We start from the raw sequence: 18,433 nt of genomic DNA, 5'->3' as shown, positions 1-18,433 counted from the left end.
AACAGAAATATAATAAAAGGAAACCCGAATTTCCCCTTGTAGAAAGTCATGAACTTGAATGTGGTATCAAGTTCATCAAATGGGCTGACTGCAGTTGTTTGAACAGAATCGTTTCCTGTACTTGGTATGCATCTGGTCAGGCAGAGACAGTATGTTAAGCCATGATTTTCTGCGGTTTAATGCAGTAGCACTAGCAACTGTCTTGGTTGGCGCTGTTACTCAAGCTGAATGCTTCAATTTCAGTTATCCAATTTTCAAACCACAAAAAGGAGATGATTTGACGTTCTTCGGAGATTCATATATGGCTTCTGACACCATCCAGCTAACACAAAATGTTTTAAATAATGGAGGATGTGGCCGGGTCTTTTATACAAGGCCTTTGAAGTTGTGGAGCACAGGCAGAGGCACATTACCTTTTAATTCCACCTTTGTGATCAATATCACTCCCCTCACATATCCAGGGGGTGAAGGCCTGGCTTTTATCTTAACCGGGCATGCGGATATTCCAGCCAACAGCGTAGGAAAATGGCTTGGGATTATAAGCGAGAATACAATGGGGTCAAGTACAAGGGGAGCTGTGGCAGTAGAATTTGACACCAGGAACAGCTACCCAGAGGACTTGGATGATAACCACGTCGGCCTGGATCTGAATAGCATCTACTCAAGAAAACAAGAGAGTTTAAGTGTCAATCTTTCAAGTGGTATTGATATAAAGGTGAAGGTTCAATATGATGGGCAAGGCTTGAGCATTTTTGTTGGGGAAAACAGGAGCGTTCCTGTAATTTTCGAGTCACTTAATCTCTACGACTATCTACCTCAGAAGGTTTATGTAGGATTCTCAGCTTCAACTGGAGTTTATGCACAGATCAATTATGTGAAGTCATGGGAATTCAGTGGGTTGGAACTATATGATGATGCCCCTAACCTGCTATGGGTCTGGATCACGGTTCCTGGGGCAATAGGTTTGGTTATTGGATTTTCTGCCTTCCTGTACTGGAAATGGCAACGCAAAACCAAGGATCATGTGGAGGAGGAGGATGATCCAGGGTGGTTTGAGCTGCAGATTCAAGGCTCATCCACGGCTCCAAGAAAATTCAAATTGAAAGAACTGGAAGCTGCCACAGAAAACTTCAATTCTGATAACTTGCTTGGCAGAGGTGGATTTGGGACCGTCTATAAAGGAGTCTTGGTAAATAGGGAGGTAGCTGTGAAAAGATTTTCAAGGAATTCACATGAGGGCAAGCGAGATTTTATAGCAGAAATCACAACAATCAGCAACCTCCATCACAGAAATCTTGTGAAATTATTGGGATGGTGCCATGAGAGAGATGAACTGCTTCTGGTGTATGAGTTCATGCCAAATAAGAGCCTCGACATGCTCATATTTTGCAATCAGAATCACGGAGTAGAGACTAACCCAGTTACTCTGAATTGGGAAAGGAGGCATGCTGTCATTTATGGGGTGGCACAGGCACTGGACTACCTTCATAATGGATGTGAGAAGAGGGTGCTTCACCGAGACATAAAGGCAAGCAATGTAATGCTGGACTCAGAGTTCAACGCCCGATTGGGGGATTTTGGACTGGCTCGAACCATCAATCCTAGTGACCAAACTCACCATTCCACCAAAGCAATTGCAGGAACGCCTGGCTACATGGCTCCAGAAAGTTTTCTTATTGGGAGGGCAACAGTTCAAACAGATGTTTACGCATTTGGTGTCCTGGTACTTGAAGTTGTCTGTGGAAGAAAACCTGGAAGACAAAGCATGCAGAACAATTATAACAGCAGCATTGTGGATTGGGTATGGGAAAATTACAGGGGAGGGAGCATTCTGGATGTGGTAGATTTGCAATTGAATGGGGTTTTCAGCAAGGAGCAAGCTGAATGTGTATTGGTTTTGGCACTGGCTAGTTGTCATCCAAATCCATTCCAGAGGCCATCCATGAGAACTGCCTTGAGGGTTCTTGCCGGAGAGGTTGCTCCACCAGTTATCCCCATGGACAGACCTGCTTTTGTGTGGCCACCTGCAATGCCTCCGTCTCTCAACGAGGATTTGGAGGACTACCCTTTCAGTGGAGACCAAAATACTCCATCTTCACAACTGATTGGGAGATAAAAAATCAGGACAAAATCTGAGTCAGGAGGTATCCATCTTCTATATATCAGTACGCTTCATGTTAATTTTTCATTAGTTACAGTAATAGCTTCACTGATGCTTCAAATTTTCTTTGCTTTTCAAGGCATCAACACCCCTCATTGTGTGCTACAAGTTACAATCAAGTCTCTTAAATTGTATCAAACTCTACTAATGATAGCAAATGGAGTTTATTGCAGTTGAATCATTGATATTATGCTTGTTAATGTTGAATTGTAAAACCTAAATCAATCTTATTACATCATGCAGAAGATGACGGAGGTCGAACTTCCGCTGAGTTTGCTAGGATTGAAGGGACAGTGCCCGCAAGAGAAGTTTATTTTATTCACTAGAAACTAGGATTGAACCAAACTCCTCATCACCAAATATGATATAATCTACAAGATTGAAATCCATATAAATGGATTAAACAAAGGTGGGCTTACTCAACAAAATGACCTGTAACAGTTGGTCAGCGATTACGTAGTGTGCTATCCTCAACATTCTAACTACTCCCAGTCCCAGAAGATAAGCTTGAAATTTTGAACCCCTTGGATCCAGAAATTCAAGAAGCTGTCTAGTGACATAGACATAGTCCAAAGTCAGAAGAAGACCACTAGTTATTATATTTGACAGACTCCATTGATATTGATACTGACAATGAATGCTAATATTTGTATACTTATACCTCTAAGCCAAAAGAGGCCTTGAGCCCCTTAATTGCTCTTATCCAGAAGTCGTATCCATGGAAGCTGAGTTTTCCAACTTGCTCTTTGAAAAACCACTCAATGGCGGGCATGTAGAAACAATTTCTTGAATCTATTTCTCTCTTCTTTTTTTTCCACAAATAAATAGATGAGACTTTGTTATCGGGTGAAAGTTATTCATGAAGATACTCTACACGCCAAACGGTAGTATCTATAATGTGGAATTCAAACAATATGATTTTTGGATCAAAAAGGCAAAAATCTTGGGTGTACAATTGTATTTCTCCTCCTTGGTCAATAAATTATGCCTTGAAAAATAGAGTACAGGAAGCCCCATGAACATAATCAGTAAGTGTGAAAAGAAGAGAGTAGGGTGGGGCCGTGATTCCTTCAAGTTGAAGAATAGAGTATAGGCTCACTACTGTTCAAATGATTAGACTTGGCCGGCCTGGGAACTTTTCCACGTTCTCTAGAAGACTAGAACTCATACTTATCAACTTGACCATCTATTTGTCCGTACCACCAGAGATTTTAAACAAGGGATGATTTTAGGAAACCTCTAAGAATGTGGACTGAGAGCATCAAAATTGACCACATACTTCTGGTCTCCCAATTAAATGAATTTGGATTTCATTTCACTCACATTCTGATTTTTCCTCATAAAAAATTAGCCAACATCACCAATACCAACCTAGGTTCATTCTTGAATCTGTCAAGAAAAAGACACGTGGCATATTACACCCAAGTTACATGAACTTGGTGCTGATTATCAAAATTTAGCCAAAAGGGGACAAAAATTTGGCAAGTAGAATATATAAAATGGAAAATATTAATATTCTTATGTATTAAATAATACAAAGTTTTTGTAAATCGAAATCAATCAAAATGAAATACCGGTCAAGGAAATTGGATAGAAATTAGTTTTCTAACTTAAAACACACGTTTAATAAGTTTTTAATTAGAAATGATTTTCGAGAACTTATTTATTTTCAGAACAAATTTAAGATGGTTTCAATTACTTCTAAGAATACACATCAAAAGTCATGAACAAGAAAAAAATGTGCAATTTAGGGAATAGGAAGGAAAATACGAGTGAAAAACAAAAAGATCAGACTTGATAAACTTTTCTTTGAAGAATTTAATCTTTTGCTTGCAAAGGGTAAAACCAGCAATTAGTGTAATGGTCAATAAATTGTAGTTTTTTAAGTCTCCAAAACAACTCTAGGCCTGTCATCATTCACTGCATTATAATAAGGGTTGAAGAAGCAATGAAGTTTCGTGATATACAGGTCTTAGCGTGATTTTCTTTGCCTATATTTCTTTATTTGAATATCAGATTCCATTCACAGCTTTGAAATTCTCTCTTTCGACCTTTTTGCCGTATTTGAAGGATTAGAAGATGAGTTCTACAAATAGCTAGGCTGACCGCAAAAGAATTGGACTCAACCTTCCATATATCTCTTTGAAGCCGATTTCTGTGCTTCATTAGAATACCCTTCTTGGCGAGCTAAAAGAGCATGGCATTCTACCATTTTCCGGGCTCTTCTGCGGTAGTCGGGGCTCTGCTGCTAGCAACTTTCTTGGTTGGCGCTGTGGATCGAGCTGGCTGTTTCAGTTTCAATTATTCGACTTTTGAGAAAGCAAATGAGTCCGATTTCACCCTATATAATTCGTATATAATTCTCGGTGCCATCCAGGTTACGCCTGATGTTACAAAAGAAGACTACCTCGCGAATCAGTCTGGGCGGGCCCTGTTCAAAAGGCCATTCAGGTTGCGGAACAACACGTCTTTTAGTTCCACCTTTGTACTTAACATCTCCAACAAGACAAACCCAGGTGGCGAAGGCTTGGCCTTTATCTTAACCGGGAGTACCGATCTTCCACCAAGCAGCCATGGGCAATGGCTTGGGATTGTGAATCAGGCTACTAATGGAACGGCTAAAGCCCAGATTGTGGCGGTGGAATTTGACACCAGGAAGAGCTACCCAGAAGATCTGGATGATAACCACGTCGGTCTGAATGTGAATTCCATCAATTCAATCACTCAAAAGAACCTAAGCCTCAAGCTTTCAATTGGTAAGGATGTAACGGTGAAAGTTGAGTATGACGGGGGAGTTTTGAAAGTGTTTGTTGAAGAAAACGCGAGCACGCCTGTGATTTCTGAGCCTATTGATCTCTCAACATATCTGCCTGAGAAGATCTACGTGGGGTTCTCAGCTTCAACTGGGAACGAGATCGAGCTCAACTGTGTAAGGTCGTGGGAATTTGATGGGTTGGATATATATGAAGAAAAAAGCCTGGTTTGGGTGTGGATCACAGTCCCTTCAGTAGTGTTTCTTTCCGTCACCATTGCCCTCTTGTATTGGAGATGCACACGGGAAGACGAGGGTCGCGTGGAGGATGATGATGATCCAGAAGTGGAGCTACAAATTCAAGGTTCATCCATGGCTCCAAAGAGATTCAGACTAAAAGAACTTCAAGCTGCCACTGCCAACTTCAACAGCAAGAACCAGCTTGGAGAAGGGGGATTTGGGAAAGTCTACAAAGGAGTCTTGGAAAAGAAGGAGGTAGCTGTGAAGAGATTTTCGAGGAACTCCCATCAAGGAAAGCAAGATTTTATAGCAGAAGTCACAACCATTGGAAACCTCCACCACAAGAATCTCGTAAAATTAGCGGGATGGTGCTATGAAAGAAGTGAGCTGCTTCTTGTGTATGAGTTCATGCCAAATAAAAGCCTCGACAAACTCATCTTCAGCAATCAAAAGCAAAGCACAGAGACTAACCCAATCGCACTGGATTGGGAAAAAAGGCATAGCATCATCCGTGGAGTGGCTCAGGCGCTGGACTACCTTCACAATGGATGCCAGGATAGGGTGCTTCACCGGGACATCAAAACAAGCAACATCATGCTAGATTCTGAGTTCAACGCGCGGTTGGGGGACTTTGGACTGGCCAGAACCATCCATCCCAATGACCAAACTCACCATTCCACCCAAGTTCTTGCAGGAACACATGGCTATATGGCTCCAGAAAGCTTCCACAACAGCAGAGCAACCGTTGAAACAGACGTGTATGCTTTTGGGGTTCTTCTATTGGAAGTTGTCTGTGCAAGAAAGCCTGGAACTCAGAGCATGGAGAACGATTATAACAACAGTATAGTGGACTGGGTGTGGGCGCATCACAGGAGGGACAGGCTTTTTGAAGTCGTAGATTTCCGATTGAACGGGGATTTCAACAGGGAGCAAGTTGAATGTGTGTTGATGTTGGCATTGGCCTGCTGCCATCCGAATCCATACGAGAGGCCATCCATGAGAACTGCTTTGAGGGTTCTCACAGGGGAGGTTGATCCACCACTTATCCCCTTTGACAAGCCTGTTTTCATGTGGCCAGCCACAGCTCCTCCATCTTTCAATGAGGATTTGGAGTACTGCTCTGTAAGTGGAGGCCAAATGACTCCCCTTTCAGAGCTCAGTGGGAGATAAAAAAAAACATGCCAAAAACTCAGGAAGTCGATTGATATCCATCTCCCGATAAGCGTAGTTCATGTTTTTCATTAGTTAGTTGATAGTGAATTTGTGAATATAGCAAGCTAAGTAGCTTCGTTCAAGGCATGAAAAGCTCTAGTTGTATGTTAACAGTTGTAATGAAGTCTTTTGAATGGAATCAACAACCTATGTTTTTTTTCCATTTTTTTTTTTTTTTGTGGTAGTTTATTCAATTATACTAGGGGTTTTCTACACTACTAAAAAGGCCACTTTTGATGTCATCACAAAAAATTGCTAAGTAATCATATCTCCCATCTCTTCCCAACCAAATCTCATTTTGCCACATAGGTTTCCTTTCTCTCCACTTTGATATATTGATCTTATTTCTTCCTACTTTGAAAATGATCTCATTTTTTTGCGTTATGGAATCACATTTCTTTATACCTCAACCATAACAATGGTTTCATTTCTTCCTATTTTGATCTTATTTCTTCGTACTTCAATAATGATCTCATTGTCACGTATCACGGAGTCATATATGCTTATTACCTTTGTGCAACAATTCAAATATCGAAGGCCCAGATCAAAAGTTTGATATGGTACATATCATGCTGGTGGATACCTAATAACATATTATAAGTTACATTTCATGGCAATTGACATCTGTTGAATGATTCCCCACCAGTTAAATCTAAAGTCTTTCAATGGTAGCAAACCCAGACCTTGATGTTGACACATTCAAATTATAGTAGGTGACAACTAACATATGATTAGACCATTTGAAATTGCATACTAAATTAAAATGTATTTAAATGTTCTAAACTACCAAACCTGGAAGATAAGACAAATGTTGACGAGCAATCATCGGTGTGATAATTTTGACTAGACTAAAAAATGATACAGGATAAACAAGTTTTAATTTAGTTTAGGGTTGTTCATGTCTGTATCAACACACATATGACTCCATCCCATTAATGATAAAAAAATTCGACTTTCTATTGCTAATTATTTTTTAGTTTGTTTCCTCTCTATGACAAAAATTAATAGGTAGAATCATAAATTTCATACCATTTTCATGAATTAAGATATATTTTTATCTTATTCCAATGTTTGTTGAAAATGTTTTCAAAAGCAGTTTTTAAAAAACAATTTATAAATTTGATGTCTTCTTAAAAACCATATTTTTAGAATGTTTTTAAAAACAGTTTCCAAACATTATCTTAATTGGAAAATAAATTTGGTACTCAGTGGCTAATGATCAAACTCTTGTACTATAACGCCACTTCACCACCACCCATGATGTTTTTTCAAGAACAATTTTCTCAGATATGCCGCTAGGAATCCTTTGATGAAATGTTGATTGCCCATTTCAAACGCAAAACATTATAACAAAAAATTCAAAGACCTTCCTTTCTTCTATGTCTTATATCAATTCGTTTAGCTTGATAAGCTACTCTTGCAATAGAAGATCTATCACAGGTTAGCCAGAGCAAGAACGGAACTGCATGACTGCTAAGATGAAAATGAAGGCTGATAACACCAACAGTTTTAGAATCTACCCATCTTTCTTCAACCATGGAAGATAATAATACAAGGGATCCATGGATCGTCATCCTTCTTCAACAATAGAACATAATAATATTACTAAGGATCGGCACATCATTATCATTCTTTGAATGGGGAACAGATTTAAAGTTCCTCTATACTGGTAATAGATAAGTTGGGGGAGCCAAAAAATCAATAACGAATCCAGACTACAGCATTGTGAACTCAAAAATAAGCTATTCTCACCAACCACCATTGGAAAAAGTAAAATGAAAAGGAAAATGAAGGTTAGGAACAATCTGCTTGCACTGTCAACTCCTTTACGCCCAAATCATGGTACAGGTCATGCACATATTGGAGCATGGGACAATCATCAATCCCATCCTTCACCTGTTATAGTTATGCACCAAAAGAATCCACTGAATTCAAAATAATTCTTCTGTTAACTTAAAAATAGTAAGCCACCCAGAGAGAGGCGGATCAAAGCAAAATGATGGACGAAAACACAAGCAAATGACAAACAATTTGGTGAATACCTGAAGTGTGACTGAGCCAACAACATGACCAGGCACGAGTTCCCAAAAACAAGCTTGAGAAACTTCCAAAACATCTTCATGAGCAGTAATCTAACCAGAATAGTAATTTTTTCAAAAAATAAATAAAATTAAAGATATTAAAGGCAAAAACTAAATATTACGAAGAATAGGAAATATAATCACCTGTCTCCGGCACTTGCTCAATGCAGAAGGTGGTATGCTGGGGGGTGCCATCTGTAGCAGGATGCCACCAGTTGTCTTAAAAAGTGGCATGACAAGCATAAACACTGCAACTGAAACTAGCCCTAAGCATAAAACTTCAGCATTCTTGACCCTGAAAACAGAAAAAGATAAATTACCAAAAGGAAATTGTTAAAATTGATTGGAGGTTGGAAGCCTGGGGGCTGAGAGATGGAGTAAAACAAAAAGAAAGCAAGAGAATTGAGGATTAAGCAGGCGTACCCAAGGGTCAAAAACCAGGATGCCAGGATCAAACCTGCACTGAGAAACAATTGATGGACACCAACTTAAGATTGAGCTACCAACAAGAAAATAAAAAACAGCACAAGATAATATAAATACATGCAAGTCTAGTTAACCATATGAACATGCCACACACGCCAGCAACAATGTTATATGGCGCATTGAGGATGGGGAGGGGAAGGGTGAGGGGAGAGGAGAGAGAGAGCTTCTGTACCTGCGTATAGAATCTGCAAGAACATGCAAGCAAACTGAGTGGTAGTTCATATCCTCTGCTTTCCTGTAGACTGCAATGAAAAATGAAAGATGACAAGAACATCCAAAAAATAAAGCATGTGCACCTAGGGCTGACAATCATAACTCTGAACACTACAACACTAAGAATCTCCAAAGCCTGGCATACACTATAGACAGAAGTTCCTCTATCAGTATGTATTCAATTGGGCCCCAACAAAAAATTCAAGATCATAAATCTGTCAATGCATGTTTCCCCTACGTCTATGAATAGTCATTACAAGGTCCTGTTGGAAGACAAATTATATTTTTTTAAGTAACCCACATATATACATACATATATGCATACACACACACCTAAAGTACACCAAAAGGTGCAAGGGATGCACCCTAGCCACCTGCTGTATTCTCAAGAACACACCAAGGGGCCAGCAAAAAGCAAATGAGAACAGTCTGCCTATGACCCCCCCACCCTTCCCAGGAACCCAAAAAAAAAAATCAAAAGAAGCATTAAGAAAGCCGCTTTCCCATAAAAACACAAAGAACAATTCATCAAACTATGCAGGGAAAAGAAAGATAAGTAAATAAGACAACAGCCTAACAAACTCCAAAAGCATAGAGACAAAAGTAAAAGGGAGATTCATCTTAGACAACTATGATCAACATGTTCAGCTTAAGCTAAAGGTTTTTTCTATTTTTATTTTTACAGGGGAAACAATTTCTCATCAAATCAACAATATTGACTTACTTTCTCAATCCCTTGTATACCTTTTATAATGAATCCTTGAGCAGGATAAATCCCTTAAGAGGAGTAACTGAGTACAAAGCATTTAGCACCCAGATCCTATGTGAAAGCATAACCCAAATCTAAATATATAGCAGTTATGCTAAGGACTCTTTTCCATTGATGACCTTTTTCTTTGTCATTGACACAGCTGAATCATATCATACAATTTTGGGGAATCGAAATTTGTTTTGTGGTCTCATTTCAGGTGGCCAAACATTTATATTAGTTCTACACACTGGCACTCATGGCATCAAGGAATGTTAAATTAAACAACAATTGCTTGATCACCACAGAGAAACCTGAGGATTCTTTTGGTTGCTAAGTAGCCCCAAGTAATACACTACAGCCAGTATGAAAGCAACTAAAACAATTAGAACCAACAAGTTTTTATCCTCATGGCTGTCTATACCTAGTCTTCAAAAGAAAAAGACAATAGGGATCAACATAGCTAACTCTATGTTGCCTGAAGTAGATCCCAAAATCAATTTACGAATTTTTTTTCTGATGTGTTTTATGGGTAATTAACCATTTTTGAACATTGTTCAAACTTCTAGCCAATTAAATCAAATGCTTTTCATGGTTTGAATCATAGTAGAGGAAACCAAGCACAACAAATAAATTAATATAAATAACTGCCATGACAACCTCTAAAACCATCTAAAACTGCAGCAGAGGACTCACCAAGATTGATGCGAGCATAGTTCCTGAAGAACCAAACGCCAATAAGATTCACCAATAAATTTGTTACAGCCGAAACAATCAAGTAATGCCTAAAACAAGAAATTGATTAGCTAAGCTTAACAAAATACAAGTCAAAATGAAACAACAAGAAACATATAAGAATTAACCACAACCTTACACCCCAAACATCCATGTGTATATATTATTAATAAAGTGTCCGCATCCATACATACGAATAAATAGACAAAGGAGCATTATCTAAACAAGCATATTGTAGATTGGACCTAAACAGTAATATTCATCTGCCATCTCCTTTCCTGTTTTGTGTTTGTGAGTGAAAAAATGTTTGTTAAAAAAATAACTTTAAACATGTATCCAATCAAAAGACAAAGCTCAGTTTAAGATTAAAATCAGAAGAGACACTATCATTCATCTAATCATTCTAATAGGATCAAATAAGTTTTCATGTTAACATAGATGAATAATCTCCAAAGCACATGCCTAATCCATACAACATTTCAAAGAAGAACTTAGCATTGTGCTGCATATCACATGAAATCTTTTTTCTTTAAATAGGTAAACAAAGCAAATATATTAGCACTTGGAAAAGGCACACAAAGTAAACACTAAGTATACAAGTAGCAGCCAAATACAAACAAAAGAAAAAGGAGAGCAAACAACAAACCAAACCCGAAACATCAAGACAATGACCCTTCACTTAAGCACACGCGAACCCAACCTAAAAGGATACAAAGGAGCAAAACTTTTATCAATTGGACATTCTGTTCTTCATCTTGAAAAGCTCTTCCTTTAACCACACCACATCCACTCTTTGCGATCTGATCAGGTACTTAAATACTCTTCTTTTCTCTTTGTCACTGGCCCCTCTAACATTCCAAGAAAGTGTTCATAGCTTCATTAATTAACTGAAACCAACTCTCAACCCTTCCTTTAACCACACCACATCCACTCTTTGCGATCTGACCAGGTACTTGAATACTCTTCTTTTCTCTTTGTCACTGGCCCCTCTAACATTCCAAGAAAGTGTTCATAGCTTCATTAATTAACTGAAACCAACTCTCAACCCTTCTTTCCACCCTTCCTACCCCCTTCCAGCTTTATGATAATTGACCAAGCATTCCAGATTCCTCGATTCTCTTTCAAACTTTGACAAGCAAACTTTCCTTTTCCTAAAAGCACTAGACTGATTATTTATCTCTTTCCTCACCTTCAATTTCCTTAAGAGATTCAAAATCTCCACCTCGTAACCTACAGTCAGCATGCACAAAAATTTGCTAAAATTTGCCAAATAACTGTCACAGCCCAATCATCTGGGTGAGAACCATCCTCACCGATCCTCCCACTATCCTCTATCTCTCCACAAAATGTTTTGTATGTTGTCGCCAACAAACCCAGTCAAACATTCCAACAGGACCTCACTACCATCCACCCAAACCATTTTAATCAAGTCAACTTCAAAACAAGAACCCCCTCTCCACAGCCATCTACTGAGCCCTATGTCTCGTGGACCTCCACCCATCCACCAAAACCACAGAAACACCTAAAGAAGAAGAGGCACCCAAACCCCCCAAAGGAAACACCAAAAGGGGAGAAATACCTCAAAATCTTGCAACTTCCTCTCATAGGGCGTCATCAGAGAGCGAAGGGCCTCCTGGCATCTGCAAACCAAACCTTTGGGACACCCCACCCCGCAACGAAGCAAGCATCACAAAGTCAGTCTTCGCCACAAAACTGCCTCGTGACCTTGAGGATACCCACTTCACTTGTTGCAAGGGAAAAGAAGCAACAAGAGCACCTAATGGCTCCTTTAGAATAGGCAAAGCCTGCCTTACGCACCTCACCAACCCAAAACAAAGGCTAACCCCCCCCCCCCCCCCCCCCCCCCCCTCCCTCTCACAACTCTTGGATTGGGCAGAATAAAAGGGCTCAACAAAGGCCTTATTAGAAATACACTCAGCCCACTTCCCAACTAGGGGCATGTTCTCCTCTTTTTGGGCTAAACCATCAACCACTCACAGCCCATCCCACTTCCTAAACCACTCTTTGCAACACTAGGTGCATCACCTTTCTTGCCCAGGCCTGGAAATCCTGCGGACACGCCATCAGGGCACGCCTCCCCCTCCCTCACAACATCCTTCCCCTTCCAACCTTGAGAAGCCTCCTTCCAACCACAACTTTTTGACTTTTCAGAGAACCAAATTCAACCTCCTTTAGGGCAAGTGAAATCCCATCACCTTTATCCCTTACCTCTCGTCGGTTTCCTTTTGAGACCACCTTGTGACATCCACATGAAGACTTCCCACCATATCTACACTACAAAGCAAACCAACCCCACCACCCCTTGTAGAGAGCTAGGAACCTTTCTCCCATCAAATTTTACAAGAAATCTGGCTCATTGTTTGTTGCAGCTTTGGGCAACATCTTCATCCATTGCCACAAAACCACCGCACGTATCTTCTAAAAATTGAAAAAGCTCAATGCTCCACAAGTGCAACGAAAGACCGAAAACCCAAACTTCTTTGGCATGAAACCCACTTCAACAGCACCCCCCACTTGAGGTCCCACTTGCTTAAGGACAAACACATGTTTTCAAACAATCTCAACCCCCTGTTAAGCACTAAATTTGCCTTTGAAGAAGCTTTAAAGTCAAATAAAATAGGAGTGATTAGAGTCACAAATTGTGCTCTAATAGCACAATTAAAGAGCGAATTATGTGATAAAAAGGCTCAACCCATCCCAAAAATCCAGGTTTAAAAGATGAAAAGGATGCAAGTCACAAGAACCTTTTTCATCCATGATAGTGAAGGAGGTTGATGTCCATATAAGGAGCTCTAAGAGTTCTCAAGCATGATGAGAGCTGCAACAAATGTAAATGGAGAAATGCATAGAATGAAAGATGAAAAATGAATATTAAGGAGAGATATGGAGAGAAAGCAATCACAAGAAAGAAGATTGAAGGTCATAGCTTAATGTTCAACAGAATTAGAATTCAAACCTAAAAGCAACACATACCCTGACTTTGACGTAATTTGAACTTCCTAAGGTTAATTTTGAGCAAATTATATATCATTTTCGAAGCTTGGGAAGTCAAGAATCCAATGCCTCAAACTGTGTGCTGGAGTTGAAACGAAGAAGTTATGGTCGTTTGAAGACAATTGGACAAAGCTGAAAAGCCATTTCAAAATTTTAACTTATGATTTTGAAATCCATTTCGAAATCACCCCAATTTCGAAATCACTCACTGACGCTTTGAGGTTTTGCTTCTCCACCTCAAGAAATGTGTCTTAGGCACTCCATCCACCTTAAGTGGGCCCCACATGGCTGGAAACCAAAATTTTATTTATTTTTAGTCATTTTTAGGAAATTATTTAGAAAATAAGTGACCAATGGGGGGAACATACCATGTATGGTCTTTCTTTAAGGTTTGTAAGGAAACAATGGGAAATTGCACTCAATAATAGAATGAATGATTGGTTAAAAGCATAATTAATGAGAATAAAGATACTCTCCAAGATTGGTTTGAATTAGGAGATGACACAATTGTCCATTTCTTGATACTAAGAATTCTTGATAATTCTTGATCCCTAGTTATCTCAAATTTAGCCATTTTTATCTTCCCAAAGATAAATCCATACAAAGTGGTAAAGGCCTACAAATCCTAAACCCGAACAAAGATTTCAACTTCATTCATCTAATAAATAATTCAAAATAAAATAAAATATTACACATAAGGAGACGGATGCAAATTTGAGTTTTTAAATTTAGGTTGATCTCATTTAGCCCACATTTTCAATAGCATCAGATTTATACAAATAAATACCCTTGTTTTGCCAAAAGTCTTAAGCCTGAAGTTGGATTGTCAAAACCCCAATCTTGAACATTTGAACCAAAAATCAATAGATTCTTGCATTTTTAATTTAGACTTACTTAACAAACCCAACTTCATTCAAATAAATTTCCAAACATTTTTATTTTAAAGAATTTGATTAAAGTAATCCTTTAGACTTAGTTTGAAAAATTCCATAGGCCAATTTTTGAAAACGATATCCGAAGTACTACAAAAGTCGTAATGACTCTTTCTTTGGTTTTCCTGGCCAGTATAGCAATCAAAGAGCCCCCAAGCAAAAACAAAGACCTTCCAAGCTTTGTCAGTTTAAAGCACCCAAGTCAGTTTTGAACAACTCACTTCTTTAAAGCACCCAAGTCAAGCATTAGGTCTATAAGATCCAAAGAGCCCCCAAGCAAAAACAAAGACCTTCCAAGCTTTGTCAGTTTAAAGCACCCAAGTCAGTTTTGAACAACTCACTTCTTTAAAGCACCCAAGTCAAGCATTAGGTCTATAAGATCCCCCCCACCTACCCAGACTTTAAAGATTGGACCCTTGAGAGAACCTCCATTTCTTCAAGTTGAATCCAAATTGCCTCCCCCACTTCACCCAAAACCTTCCAAGCTTTGTCTGCATAAGTCTCAACTGCATGTATAATTGTCTTGCTTCTCTCGTCCAATTGTTTCTTCCAAAGAACACCTCCCCCTTGACCCTTGAGTGGTCTTACCACCCCAAGGCCACGAAGCTTCACAACTAACATACACCAACCCCCCTTAGAATTCCAAATAAGACCATCTAGTTATCAATTGAGACAAACAGAGCAATCACATGTTCGTATATGAGAAATGCTTTCGGAAAAATAGAACCATAAAGCATGAGCAGACATAGCAATCTCAAGGTTCAAGAGATGGCAAAAAAAAAGTCTGCCTCTAAACCAAGAACAATCATAAAGCTAGACCAGAAATTTCAAGACCAAGATATAATAAATTTTATTAGATGATCTACAAGCTGAGATGAAAACCATACAACAGGGAAGTCACCAAAAGCAATTATTCAATCATTACAAGTAAGACCGTAAATTCAAAGGACATTATCTGCTCATGAAAGCCTGCATTAACAACTTACTTGTGCTCAGATTCATCTTGTATGAATGCATGAAGTGCTTCCACAGCCAAGGAGAATGACATAAACAACAGAAACAGCTGTCTAAACATGCAGCAGAATCAAAATATTTACATGTTAGTCTAGAGGCAGCAACCAACAAGAAAAATGATGACAACAATAATCACATAATGATGAAAAATATCATATATTTGTTCTTGGTCTTTCTGTTTTTTCCCCTTTCTAATATTAAATCTTCAGTATGTATATTTTGTAAAGAAATCTCACGTGAAACCATGGAAAAGATTGGGGAAAAAAAAAACAAAAATAATGATCACAACAATGAAGGCAACAAGAAAAATGTGGTACTTGCAAGCTCATAGCATTATAGTTATTGTTCTAACTCCTCCCCAAAAAGTAACAATAGTCCAGCTCCTTGACAATGTTTCTCAAGTGAATCTACTTTTTCCTTCATACAGTGGATACAATTGACCAAGGCAATTTTGGACAATAAAATAACAAACAACCATTTCTCACCCCCACCAAAACACCCCAAAAGCCAATAACTTTTAAAGTGGGGCAATATCTATGCAGTGGTCAGGTGACAAACATCTCCATCCTTTTCTCTATTAACTAAATGTTGATTCGTGAAAGTATATCAGTTTCATCCAAAAAAACGAAAAAAAAGAAAAGAAGAAAGAATAAGCACATGTCTTTCATTATCAATCCAAAATTCCAACGCTCAACTCACACCTACTAAAAAAAAAAAAATATAGCATACTAAGAAAGGAAACAATAAATTAAATAAACGTATAAACTTATGAATGAGTGGCAACCACCTCACTATACATCTCCTCCCATGCATTCTGGGTTCTTAAAGTTCATTGTACTCCTTTTTTAAAATGAACAAGTTTGCATATGATAACCATACTGAGCTAAATTCTCACATAATTAGTTTATCCAAATGTAAAATAACAACTGCAATAATGTGTGAAACATCAAATACTTACAGCATTGGTGAAAGCAGACAAAACTTCTACCCTTTTGAACCTGATACAATGCAAAAGGAGAATTCTGATTAATTGAACTTGTTCTTGTAGATTGCAAAATGTGCTCTCAATATAAATAATAATAATAAATAAATCACAATTAGCCAACAGTAGCTCCTTTTCTCCTATGCCACTGTAAACGGCACATATGTTAAAAAGCCCAAAATAAAATTCCTTTATTCAAATATCCATCATTGTTACGAGAAACCATAATAATTTTAACATGAAGTGGCAAAAACATATTCACAGAGCCCTAATACTTGGGATTAGGCTTTGTTTAGTTTCTCTCAGTTGTTTCATAGCCATAGTGACAGATTTCAATCTCACCCATAAGTGTAGACTTGATCAGGCTTGTTCCGTGAAACAGCAATTGCAAACAATGAAAATGTCAAGAGTCCGCAGCCAAATGTCAAATGAAATGCATCAGACACCAAACCTGATATGGCACACAAGGAAAAAGAGAAAACCAGAGTGAGAGAGCTTAGCAATAGAATCATGAAATAATATAGATGCACAAAACCAAAATCAAATATCACTCCGGTCAAAGGTGTATACTGCAGAGATAGTAGACAAATACAATACAATACAATATAATGCCCAAGGCAAACAGGTGTTTAAATAGGTAAGGGACCAACAATTGTCAGAATGAAATCCTCGAACAATGTTATGGTAAAAGCAAAAGTTCCAATTTCCATAAAACTGGCACTCCAAATCAAATTCGATTAAAATGGTAGTCTAAGCGCTTTCCGACAGTAATAACAAAAATATTAGTACGAAAATACTTGTTGATTCTTCAACTTAACCATTCTAGATAAAAACCAAACTGAAAATATTGCAGAGGCATATACAGAGGTACGCACTGATCTACATAATTGGAACGAAAACTTCAAAAGCAATGCAATTAATCTCTATACCTGCACGTCCTGTGAAAAGGCCGATCATTAATTCTGCAGTAGAGTATGCCACATTTAGCGAAATCATTACAAACAACTTCCTCATCGGCCTGTTTCCCGACCGCACAACCCGAAAAACCCATAATACAACCAATAAAAATGAAGCTTTCTCGGGAAAATCCTTTCCTTCAATGGAAAATTTTTCGTTCTCCTCTAATGGATATATCGTGGGAGGAATATCAATACTCGAAACGGTACGACAAAGCAAAGGCTTCTTATGATCATTCGAAATTATCGAAATCGGCGTATGTGGTTCTTGCAGTTGGTGGAAGGAGGCTTGGCGCGAATACGCAAATCTGCGATCGCTTGTGCCAAATCCGAACTCCTTGTTCCACTGATCGGAACTTCCAGAATTCTCCATCGATGATTACAGAGAACCCAAACAATTCAAACCCAAAACCCTAAATTCTTGCATCAGATACAATAATTTGAAGTGTAAGAACAGGAAATAACAGTGATTAAAACGAAAATTGGATGGAAATTTCCACTCAGATCTGTAAACAAAATAACAGAAAAATCTAATATTAGGGTTTTTGGAAGGAAATAGAAAGTTTTTCCTTGAAAACGGAAAATTGGAATTTTAAAAAGAAAGAAACTGGAATTTGCATCTATAGACAGATGAAACGACGTCGCATTTCAGCGTGTAGGAGACTCAATGGTCAAAGTAAACTCCCGTAGCCCACTTCATGTATGATTAAAATCTTCTTCCGAGTTCTAGCCGTTAGATGTCGAATCAAGGAATCAGACGTTCTAACACGTGTTGTACTCAACTTGACAATCTTCTTCCGAGTTCTAGCCGTTAGATGTCGAATCAGACGTTCTAACACGTTTCTATCTTTTCTTGGGGTAAAGGTTAAAGTGCCATCCACAAGTAGACTTGCATGTGTCATTTGG

General features: G+C 38.5%; 3 protein-coding genes across 3 annotated transcripts; 2 read left to right on the top strand and 1 right to left on the bottom strand.

Moving 5' to 3' along the window:
* Positions 1-147: 147 nt before the first annotated feature.
* Positions 148-2,247, top strand: LOC100267601 (probable L-type lectin-domain containing receptor kinase S.5). The gene has a single exon (XM_002275468.4). It carries the CDS (start codon positions 152-154, stop codon positions 2,114-2,116), a length of 1,965 nt encoding a protein of 654 aa, XP_002275504.1. The 5' UTR covers positions 148-151; the 3' UTR covers positions 2,117-2,247.
* A 1,881-nt stretch (positions 2,248-4,128) lies between these two features.
* LOC100243597 (probable L-type lectin-domain containing receptor kinase S.5) lies at positions 4,129-6,524 on the top strand. Its single transcript, XM_002279784.4, has one exon. The coding sequence runs from the start codon at positions 4,359-4,361 to the stop codon at positions 6,321-6,323; it is 1,965 nt and encodes a 654-aa protein (XP_002279820.1). The 5' UTR covers positions 4,129-4,358; the 3' UTR covers positions 6,324-6,524.
* A 1,417-nt stretch (positions 6,525-7,941) lies between these two features.
* LOC100248736 (metal tolerance protein C2) lies at positions 7,942-18,387 on the bottom strand. Its single transcript, XM_002279751.5, has 10 exons — positions 17,501-18,387; positions 16,914-17,022; positions 16,548-16,587; positions 15,562-15,638; positions 10,590-10,678; positions 9,105-9,174; positions 8,870-8,908; positions 8,591-8,741; positions 8,408-8,497; positions 7,942-8,261 (listed from the first exon to the last, which is right to left on the bottom strand). The coding sequence occupies exons 1-10, from the start codon at positions 17,898-17,900 to the stop codon at positions 8,160-8,162; spliced, it is 1,167 nt and encodes a 388-aa protein (XP_002279787.1). The 5' UTR covers positions 17,901-18,387; the 3' UTR covers positions 7,942-8,159.
* Positions 18,388-18,433: the final 46 nt, after the last annotated feature.

The sequence above is a fragment of the Vitis vinifera genome, chromosome 8 (assembly GCF_030704535.1).
Source record: "Vitis vinifera cultivar Pinot Noir 40024 chromosome 8, ASM3070453v1".
NCBI classification, from domain to species: domain Eukaryota; kingdom Viridiplantae; phylum Streptophyta; class Magnoliopsida; order Vitales; family Vitaceae; genus Vitis; species Vitis vinifera.
The sequence above is the reverse complement of the archived record's forward strand: the minus strand, read 5'-3'. Positions and strand labels throughout refer to the sequence as shown.

What these genes read in the sequence shown, in the direction of transcription:
- LOC100267601 (XM_002275468.4), top strand. Translation starts at nt 152, where the DNA reads ATGTTAAGCCATGATTTTCTGCGGTTTAATGCAGTAGCACTAGCAACT.
- LOC100243597 (XM_002279784.4), top strand. Translation starts at nt 4,359, where the DNA reads ATGGCATTCTACCATTTTCCGGGCTCTTCTGCGGTAGTCGGGGCTCTG.
- LOC100248736 (XM_002279751.5), bottom strand. Translation starts at nt 17,900, where the DNA reads ATGGAGAATTCTGGAAGTTCCGATCAGTGGAACAAGGAGTTCGGATTT. An exon ending in CCTTTTCACAGGACGTGCAG is followed by an intron (nt 17,023 to 17,500) that starts GTATAGAGATTA and finishes GTGCCATATCAG; the next exon opens with GTTTGGTGTCTGATGCATTT. An exon ending in GATCAAGTCTACACTTATGG is followed by an intron (nt 16,588 to 16,913) that starts GTGAGATTGAAA and finishes GCATTGTATCAG; the next exon opens with GTTCAAAAGGGTAGAAGTTT.